The sequence below is a fragment of the Mycetomoellerius zeteki genome, unplaced genomic scaffold, assembly GCF_001594055.1.
Source record: "Mycetomoellerius zeteki isolate Tzet28-1 unplaced genomic scaffold, Tzet1.0 scaffold20, whole genome shotgun sequence".
In the NCBI taxonomy this organism is placed as follows: domain Eukaryota; kingdom Metazoa; phylum Arthropoda; class Insecta; order Hymenoptera; family Formicidae; genus Mycetomoellerius; species Mycetomoellerius zeteki.
In genome coordinates, this window is record NW_017256957.1 from 195,792 (window position 1) to 206,999 (window position 11,208).

Genomic DNA, 11,208 nt, shown 5'->3' on the forward strand with positions numbered 1-11,208 from the left:
TTTAAATTCAAAGTTTATGAAAAGGATCGATAAAAATTATTCAATTTTGCGTCAATATTTTATTTCATTACGAAACAGAAAGACAGTTGCAATTTTATTAAATTATTTTACTAAATTATTGATTATTATGAAAAGAAAAAGGAAGTATACTTAATTTGGCAAAACTAGTATTACAGTTCCTCTTCTTTAAGAAAATTTAAATCTATTTAACATACAACAAAATTAGTCAATTTAATTTTTTTAATAAATTATTATTTAATTATCTTAATAAATAGTATCTTCATTCTAACATCTTGTATGATATCTTTTTGTCGTAATTACGTAGATAGAAGCAAAACTTTGAAAATTGACATCATTTTTTATGTGCATTTTGATACTGCAAATTATAATAAAAATTAGTAATAGGAAGCACTCAATCTAATAATTGGAATCTCTTTGGGATCGAAACTGATTAAATTCGAGTGAAAGTGTATCTTGGTGTGTGCAAATCTGCAGAGGAAATCCGTAATCATATTATACCGAACGTTATTGTCTAATGCATGGTTATGCTATCCTTAAGTCTCATGATTCAGTCGAATCGATGTTGATTAGAACATTTGTCGAAAAAATCGAGAAAATATGATTGCAGTAAGATAGTACAATACATTCTTTAGATGAATAATATACATCTTCTGATATAACAGATTTTATACAATATTCTTTCTTGTAATTAACGTAGCAACATGGATTGCGACCATCCATAAATAGTATAAGAAATCTAAATAATATAACAAATATGGTCAACAAAAATGAAAGAGAGAAAGAAAGAGCTAAAGATAGCCAATCTCCTCCTCTTTCTAATATTATGTGATTGGTTGAATAGAAAAAGATTAAGATTGGCCGTTTTCGCGTTTTCTTTCATTTTTCGACTAATTTTACACACGGATGCTCTATGTCTTTTGCTTCGATAAATTATACATATTTGATGTTACATTCACTTTTTATTTTATTAATTTTTAATTTCATTAATTTCATTAATTTTTCACTTAATCGTATTGTTAACACAGCGTGTAAATTTGAAATCAAGTAAATCTTAAATTAGAGAGTTACTTTGACGTCATCGCACGAACATGCACGGTTTGTACTTATCCACGTCATCTCGTTATTCAAGCGTGACACTGGGCGAATAATCGCTTTGTGTGTATCAGACGGCCGCATTTTGTGCAATATCGTATGGTATATCCGGAAATCATACGTTGAAATCAGTCGCATTGTTTGCTTGGCATATTAATCTTTACGATATACGACAGTGTGTGCGCATACGCGTTCGAAGAGAATGTGTACGGTTGATGATCCATTTCGATTATTTTTGTAAAAAAAAATTTAGTCGAATCAATTCGTGAACCAATGCAGACCTTGGTGTTCATATGAATTTTTATTATCTCTACGTAAATTACCTGAACGCTTTATGGACCACTTTCTAATTGCATTCTGGAAACGTTGCGTCTCCGTAATAATAAAAAATATAGAAAAGGATTGGTAGTCTTCGCTTTAATGTGCCTGATAATTGTATCTACTTAATCATTAGCTATGATTTGCGATGTGACAGAAATGAGAGTTGATCACATGCGAAACGTGTTTTACATTTGTCATGTATTGTCTATGTGTATGTGTGATCCGACTTCATTATTAGCTTACGTGTCACATCGATTTATTACAGCTTGTCATGAAACGAGGTGTGTGTCTATCTATACGGAATGTCCAAGAACTCGCTCGCAACATAGTTGCAGATTAGTCAAAAATATATACCCACAGTATATCTCGTAAATCTACGAATAAATTATTCATTAAAGTCATAAACGCAAACAAGACATATAATATCGAACACTTCGGTATTCTTTAAAAACATTTTTTGCTATATTACTTGATTCTTGCCGAAATATCATACAATATCAAATGATCATACGAAGTGTTCAAATTTGGCATTGCCATGTTTGCGTATATAATTTAAAATATTTCAATGAACTAACAAATTAGATAGCGATCGATTTTCTAGAAACATTTCACATATATATAAGCTAAAAAAAGATTACAAAATTTCATTTCATTATACAAAAACTTTTGTTACATAATTATCTTTGATTGTTTAATTTTAATCTAATACACGTGTAATTAATAATAATTATAAATTCATTTTCTATAATATATGATGGGTGAATCAGTATGGTATATTGCTCGATGTATGAACAACATTCATATACGTATTACCAAAGATACTCGTGCGCAATCTATTGCAATTTTCCGCAGCTACTTGTATTATTTGAAGGTATTCAATAATTCTATTCTAATACGCTACCTAATTGCAGCTTTAAATTGGCTTTTTAAATGCCACAATGGAACTCCTTCTTTGTACTTATGTAGACAAGTGATTGTGATGGTGCGAGAAAGCGAGCGTAGAAAACAATTCAGTTCACCTCGAAATATTAGTATAAATTGAAGAGAGACGAGAGTTTCTAAACTCTAAAGTTATATGTTATTTCCACTATTTTCTACCAATGTTTTACAATCTCATTACAATCGTTAAAATTATTCCGCAATCTATGCTTGCTTATTGATGATTAAAACGCAAGAAAGAAATACCGTTTCGTTAAATCGTTCTCTTGGTTTTAGTTTTTAGATGCGACGTTGTATCAATTTGTTATAAATAAAGTTATAACAAATTATTTATTATTTGTAACGATTTTTGAATTCGGATTTGAAGGAATATGTAAAAAGCGATATTAACAGATTTGTCTTTTGTAATTCTAATTCTTTTCGTAATTGTGTCACTAGTGATTAGAATACATATGCTTATTAATTATACAATAAATATCTTTAAGATATTTCATAAAGAAATCTGAAAAATATCTTAAAGTTGTCTTATGCTTTGATTTTATTCAGTAATCTTTAGAAATTAATAACTCGTTAACTATTGCGAAAATTATAAAATGATAGAGGACTTTTCAACTAAGTCCACTCTACCCACGAGAGATTATACGGTCATTACCGGACACCCTCTATATATACATATACATATAATTACATATATGCATTATGAAAGAAATATACTTTAACTATATGTAGGTGTTCTATTTTTTCCACATCTTTGATCAGCTATATATGTCACAATTATAGATTCATTAACATACAGTATTCATAGATCACAGGAGCAGTTCTCATATACGATCGCAGAGATTAAGCAGTGCTAGATGTGGTATAGCATTAGGATGGGTTGAGAGCATATGAAATTAATTCCTGAATTCAGAAGAAAATATTTTTGTTTTATCATAATATTTTGTCGTGTGTATTTTGGAATATGATGCTAATCAATAATATTTATTTTAGCAATAAAACTGTAAACATTTATTTTTATGAAATTTTGTTGAAAAATTCGCCGAAATTTCATTAAAATTTTGCCGATATTTCAATGAAAACTGTTGGAAAAATTAGAATAATTTCAGCGAAATTTTAACAAAATTTTTCCACTATAACAATCAATTGCATTAATCTAAGTTTTCTACTATACAGTTAATTGTATCATTACAACTAGAACTGTCTTGTGTTATAGTTCCGTTTGTCAATCCGGATACTCAAGATGTTGAATAAAATTGTAAGAACGATACGAATCCGTGCGAGAATTGTGTATTGCGTGTTCAACCTATCTATATCTGTCTATCGTTAGGTCATTATTAGCTTTGAACGGCCTAGAGAAAGGGCAGTTCTTATCCGCTTCGCGCGACTTATCCGTTCCACTGCAAAAGACGTTCACAGCCTTTCGATAACGAAAGTGAGCCAAGTAATGTCCTTGACTTTACTTCCTATTCGATGTCTATGTAACATCCTGTCTCTGATTTTCTCAAGAGTTTTGCAATCAAGTTTCTCTTCCTGAACAGTTTTAATATATTAATATATACTTTATGATATTTCTTCAATTAAACTTGTAATATCCGTTATAATTTAATAAAAACTTGCGTATATATACACATTCACACAAATGTTGCGCCTGCATTTATATATTATACACAGTTATACTTTATTTAACAATTCTAGAGTAAACAAATTAACAAAATTATTTAATTATTACATACATAACAAGATTTATGTATGTCATACTTTGGAAAGATGGACAAAATATAAGTGAGGGAGAGGTATGTTATTTAAAAACGAGTTTTATAAGTTTTAATATTAATACCGTTTCTTTCGCGATTGCTATTTTGACCGTGTTCTTTGGTAATTATTTAATTTTTTTACAAGGAAAAAGGAGAATATTCACGCACTAGGTTTACCAACAATAGATACTCTCTCTAAAAGCAATGATTGTATTAGATCGGTATCTACGACTTTCATCCTTCTCGCCAGGTAATTAATGACAATTGAATATTTACGTATGTGCATCAAGACTTTCGAATCTATCACTGACTAGAAGTACGTCATATAAACATGCGGAAGACAGAAAGTCCCTGCCAATATATTATAAGATGCATTTACTATAATTAAATCATTAAAGTTGCATATTAACATCATATCTAATCTAAGTGAATGCAATAAAATATTACTACAGCGACTTAGATTACCAGATATACTAGATGTCTTATAATTTGCGTATAATTTACTGTATTATATTAATCCTTTCATAAGCATAAATATATATTAGCGCTTTAGCGTTTTAGTTTTATTTACTATGACAGTCATTTACTATGATTGTCTTATCGCGTCAATTTATTCTTTTCTCTCATTAAACTGTTATATTTTATATAAAATTGAAAATACATATTAAAACTGGAAATACAAAAAAGAGAGTGATTTTGTGCGGAAAATAGAAAAGACATTAATTAATTTCAAATGCCGATTTCCCTCATGATGTACTTCTCTTAGAATATTTCATATTCTCTCCATAGCTTTCACTATCTTAATACTCACCTTCATATTCCTCGACGAATGTAATGGATTGATGCTCTTAACAGAAATGTAAATTTTTACGAGTTGATCACAGTAGAAAATTAAATTTAGGAAATTAATCTTGCTATGGAGAAACAACTAACACTGTTGATTGTAAATGAAAAATTAATATTCGTATATTTTCATTTATTTTATTCGTTTTTTTTATTACTAACCTTAACAAGAGAGAGAGAGACACACGAATATTATAAATAAATCTTATGTGAAAAAATAGTGTAGATTAAATTAATCAGCTATATAGCTAATTTGATACACGATTTAAAGTACGACGATCTTCAATCTCTTTCGAATTGCGTCTTTTGTTTCCTGTGGTACGTACGGATTCTTCAACGGGTCTTCATTTACCCTGCAAATGTAGCACTAAGTCAGTACTAAAGTAAAGTTATTATATATTACTTATTATATATTAAATTTTATTGATAAATTAAATTAACAAATCATTAAATCATTACAAAATGGTTTCTCATATTTTGTGGACGCATCCCTGTTGGGATTCGAAAAAAAAGAAACTTTACCTATAAAGAGATGGTGCATCAGCGCAATTGACATTGTACCACCAATCACATGCAAATTCGTTTTGATTAAAAAGCGTTCCATTGGTGCATAAAAAGGAGGCACCCTGATGCCCTTCACGTCCATCATGGCAAATGTGATATGCCTGTAATAATATTATATATTACATATATATAAAATGTACACAAAAAATTAAATAGTCGTATGTAGAATTATATTTAAGAACCATTTTAAACAATTGAACTTCTATATAAATAATATAGAATTTAAAAAATCGCGCACTGCAAACTGATAAAATAAGGTTAATATAATGCTTTTCTATTACATAAATGTCGTAATTAAGGAATTAATGCGAAACTCGTTGTGCAAGTTTACTGAAAATAATAGGAGCGACGTGAAACGATAGGAAAGACGTCAGGTTTAAGGAAATACAAAGGAAGCAAATGACATTCTTGAAAAAGAAAGTTTAGCGCGCGCTCTGGAAATCAAGTTGCGATGCATGACGGAGCATTTGAGTCACGTAACATCATTTATGTCAGTGCGCTTTATTGTTCATGAAAGAATAAGTGGTATCTTGTACTATTATATTTATACCGTTATAAATATTTTGGATGACTTCGCGAAAGCGAATATTATACACTGAAAGAAAAGATTAGCTGCTGCAGCAATTTGGATGGTAAAATATGGCATAGAATTTTTAATTGGCTATTGCAACCAAAAATTGGCTACAGCCAATTAAAAATGCTATGCCACATTCAGCCAATCTTTTCTTTCAGTGTAGATAAGTTATGAGAAAAGATATATTTTTTGAAATTACGAAAATTGTTGAAAAGGCAAGGAGACAAAATTACATTCAGCGTATCTCGACACACCGAGAAGGGCTGAATCAAGCTCAATTACGATAACAATTTGCCAAGACTGTTCTCCCTCAGAGTTATATCTTTCACTAAAGCGAGATCGGTTCTTACCGCGATCTCCCGCGTTGCCTTGAGGTTTTAATAATACCAGTCCGTTCTCTTACATAATAAATCCGCTCTACTTTGTCCGCGCGCAGCTCACGCTGCGCGCAGTTAAAATCGTTGAAATGATTTTACCTTGCTTTCCGAGCAGTTCCATCATTTTCTACGACAAAACACGACACGGAAAGCGTAATACCGCATGGAGAACATCAGTTTACGATATATTATTGGTATTGACCTTGAGTTGATGGATTATTTTTAGTATTTTTAAAATTTTATTTCATTTGTTGAATATCGACATCTAGATTTCCACATCAATTTTACACGGATAAAATATAAATATGATAGTGCCTTTTTTGCTGAATTCAATCTTACATTATTGAATAACGCGCTTATACTTCTGTGCTATTCTGCCTTCACTGTTGAAGTCCTCGTAATACTTTTTTTAATATTTCATATATGTACTTTTGCGTCATTCGTTTCTTTAATAACAGTGTTGTACTTTTCAAAGCTGCAAATATGCTGGAGTAATACATGTTCTTAACATTGCTATTTCACCTTAATCGAATTTAACTTATCACGTGTTTATACAGTTTCTTTCCTGTTGTCATCCATAATCGAAAATTTTTCATATTAAAATAATTCATTCTGACTTTCATAAAAGTATAATATTAATAACAGCTCTTATCAGTAATAATTAGTATGAAATATTAAAAGTAAATAGATATCATTAACATATACCTGACAACCAGTTTCTACGTTTGCGTACATTCCTGGTACGACCGGAACATGTGCGCAAGAAAAACTTGTAGGTGGCACTGTGTGATAAAGAGGAAAATCTATTCCAGGGATTCCAGGAATCTTGCTAAAGTCTTGATCTTTCTTCGGTTCTTCTTTTACGACAATAGGTTGACGAAATCCCACTACGGGTTGATAATTTTGATATTGGTATTGGTCATAATAATCATTTACTATTATTCGTCCCTAAAAATTGACAAATATATCGTTAGAAAAATAAAGCATTATAATAAGTTCATTTATTAGATAGAGAGATTATTAGAAATATTATTATAAAAATATTTAACAAAAAGCTCTTAAAATATAAGCTCTTTAAACGAAGTAATGGATGGTCGTGAATATTTTTATAATATTGTAAAAAGTGATCTCTTTCAACTATCATAACTCGCTTTTACAATTTAGAGAAAGTTTCAAGTCCAGCAGAGTGTAACAAATGTTGCCTCAATTTATTCAAAGTCAAGGACGTTTCTTTATTCCATCTCTTTATGTTGTCATTATATTACAATGTAAACAAATTTGACGTGATTTTAATTCCGGACAGAATCAAGTATCAATATATTATATTTCACAGTATAAGCACATAACATAGTGCAATATGCACGCGTATGTGCATAGAATATCTTATACAATATTTTATAAATCCTCCATAAAATGTGTCTCATACAATAATACAATTCTCAGTTACAATCCTTTATACGATACATATCACAACTATTTTATTAAAATGTTAGGGAAATACATAATACGTACAAGCATGATATTAATTAGATTTTAGGGCTAATTCGTCCATTAAATATATAATTCATAACGTATGAGCTATGCATGTAATAAAAAATACTTTTTTACACAGTAAAACTATTTCTGCCGAATAAAAACCAGGATTTACCTGTACAATCACCAAATGGAGGGCTGCTATAGCGGCGAACAGAAGTACAGAAATATTACTGCGATTTCCCGACATGACCGCACTGAGTTTGAATATGAACGAAACTGGACCAGTTTCCACTGTGAGGCCGTGCTAGGTAGGTATACGAGACATTAATCTAAAACCAAACGCGTAATACAAGAAGTTGAACCCCTTCCATTATCACCCTAAGAGAAGAACACATCGTCTTTGGCTAATTGCACATGATGAAACATAAATTTGAACAAACCATAGGCTGTCGACCATTGGAATTGTGTCGAGATTGATGCAACTCGGTGCAATATGCAAAATGACATAAGAAGTTTTGTCTTACAATTTTTCTTTTTGGAACAAAATATTAATGACAAACAAGCCAGAATATAGAAAAGAAAAGCAAACAAATTCTATATTTCAGAAAAACAAAATCTTGACGTTTTTATTACAAAATTACGTATTTTAACAGAGTTCGGAAAGTTACTTGTAAAAGTAATTAGAGTTACAGTTTTTTTTTTTAAATAAGATAATTGTCGTCACAAGTTATCGATTCTAAAAAATTAGTTACTCAAAAAGTAACTTTTCAGTTTTTTTTCAGTTATTTTTCTATTGTAATTACAGAAAAACAGATAACATTTTGATACTATTAGAACCAATAAAGAAAAAAATTGATTTACGTTTTTACATGTCATGCAATTTTATTTAAAAGACAAAAAGTGTTAAACTAGAAACAAATAGAAAAACGTAAGGCAGTAAGATGTAAGCAGTAAGTGAATTGGTCAATCACAGAAGAGGCTGTAAGGCCATAATGTAAGTAGTAGTCGATCAAACACGTTGATTCCCTTACTGCTTACATCTTACTGCTTAAATTTTTTTATTTGCCATGGCCCTGACTTTGTGTTTTTTATCCGGTAAGAACAAAATTGTTTTGTGCACGTTTATTAAATGAAAGAATGGTATATAACTGGTAGGTGTACGACATATATATGTATATCCAAGTAGTTTACAAAGCGTGAACAAAGCGCTAAAAAAGCGCATAAAATCACTTTTTAGTGTTTTGCAAGCGCTGCTGTGTTACTTGGGTATATATATATTATATATATATATATGTACATGTAGTATATGGGATAAACATATTTTTATATGATAATATAATATGTGTTTATAATAATCGTTTTTACTACGTATTTTACTATGTACATGTAATACAAAACATATTTTATACATTAAAAAGTAATTTATGGAACATCAGAATTTCATGTACGAACATTTATAATATGTATAAAGATAGTATAATGTTCTAAGTAAATTTTAATACGTTTATAATTTGCGAAAAAAAAAAATATTCCTTTAAATAACGTATTAAGAATAGGATTTAGTATCCAAGTATGTTATACGTTAATAAAAGAATAGGATTTAGTATCCAAGTATGTTATACGTTAATAAAAGGTTGAGCATATATTATATTTATCTCATACAGCAAACTTTATCCCAGAGATCTTCCTGGGAATGTCCTTCAGAACGTCCCTTGGAGATCTGTGCTACATGGAATAGATACGGTTTTATCGCAACAATGTTGGTGTGAATAATAAACGTATTTTCTCCCATACACATCCGGTGCAGCTAGTTAACGGTTATTTCTTGAAGACGTATATTATTTATGTCATGAAAAGCGTTTAAAAAGCATTTGGGGAATATGATTAAAATTCAGGTATGATCATTTAATTTTAATTTTTCTTTTTCGTTATTATTCTTTTACATAAAAACATCCGATAGAACAATGTGAATAAAATTAAATGACGAAATCACACATAAAATTTACAATTATACCAGTATTATATTTATAAAAACAGATGGAGAAACTCTCTGATCTTTTCTAAAATATTGATAACTCTTTGCGTAATTAATTTCAACATTTCTTTTAACACAAAGTCCCGATGTGAAACTTTTAAGGAGGTTTTCCAGTCATATACATATAAAACACATATATTAATATTTACGCTTTAAACATACTTGAACTACATACATGTGAAAGTTGTGTTCATAACATTCTGTTTTCATTGAGCAACACATTTTTATAGATTAATTATTTTATTTGTTACTAGTTTTATTGTTATAAACAAAAATTTTTTAAATATTTTATTGTTAAGAACAAAAATCTAAATTTTTTAATATATGGTAAATATATTAAGTACTAAACATGATTTATACAAAGTTTCACTGAGATTTACGAATTAGTTTATAACAAATAAATATTTTGTTTATTTACTGAACAATTAATATCTGCATCTCAATGTAATTTTACATAAATATTTTTGAATTCATATAGTAGAGGAAGATCACTGATACTAACCCTGATGAAAATAAAAATCGGAGCGTAAGTCGAATGTAATTGGAGAGTAATAGAAGCGTAAACGAAGCTTCTAGGAGGCGAAAATTGGAACAACGGAACGTATAAGAAGCATAAATGCCTCTTTTATGTTTCGTTGTTTCAATTTTTTCGACTTACGCTTCGATTTTTATTTTTACCAGAGAACATAGGTCTCCTAAAGCGACATTCCCTTATTTCTTAGAAACTAACCTTTTGCACCTTATTAATACCAATAAAAACGTGATCTGTTTAGCTAATTAAAGAAGTACAAACTCATAATTCATATATTTGTGACTTATTTCTATACCAAATCAGCTAAAAACAAATTCTATGAATTCGAGAAGAAAATTCTTACGATGTTCTTTTGCAAATTGCGTAATTAAAATAATAGTGACTGTATTATTAATAATATTATGTCATTTTAAATGTTTATAATTTCATAAATTAGTTTTCTTTACAGAATAGGATATATCTTTATTTATAAAATGTTGGCATTATTGCTATGTCAGTTTTGGAGCCCATTTTGTCAGACGCTCATTTTTGCATAACTTACAAAAAACTTAATTATTGCAAAATTGCAAACAGTATTATAAAAGCTGCTTATACTATCTGATAGAAGACACTTTTTAGTTTGTATTTATGTTTTTAAAGTTGTATTTTTACCTTTTGTTTAAGAAATATTGTCTAAAAAC

At 29.4% G+C, this 11,208-nt stretch overlaps 1 protein-coding gene across 1 annotated transcript; it reads right to left on the reverse strand.

Annotated features, from left to right (window-relative positions):
- Nucleotides 1–5,202: 5,202 nt before the first annotated feature.
- LOC108722290 (uncharacterized) lies at nt 5,203–8,243 on the reverse strand. Its single transcript, XM_018447296.1, has 4 exons — nt 8,134–8,243; nt 7,191–7,433; nt 5,493–5,635; nt 5,203–5,323 (listed from the first exon to the last, which is right to left on the reverse strand). Exons 1-4 carry the CDS (start codon nt 8,206–8,208, stop codon nt 5,236–5,238), a joined length of 549 nt encoding a protein of 182 aa, XP_018302798.1. The 5' UTR covers nt 8,209–8,243; the 3' UTR covers nt 5,203–5,235.
- Nucleotides 8,244–11,208: the final 2,965 nt, after the last annotated feature.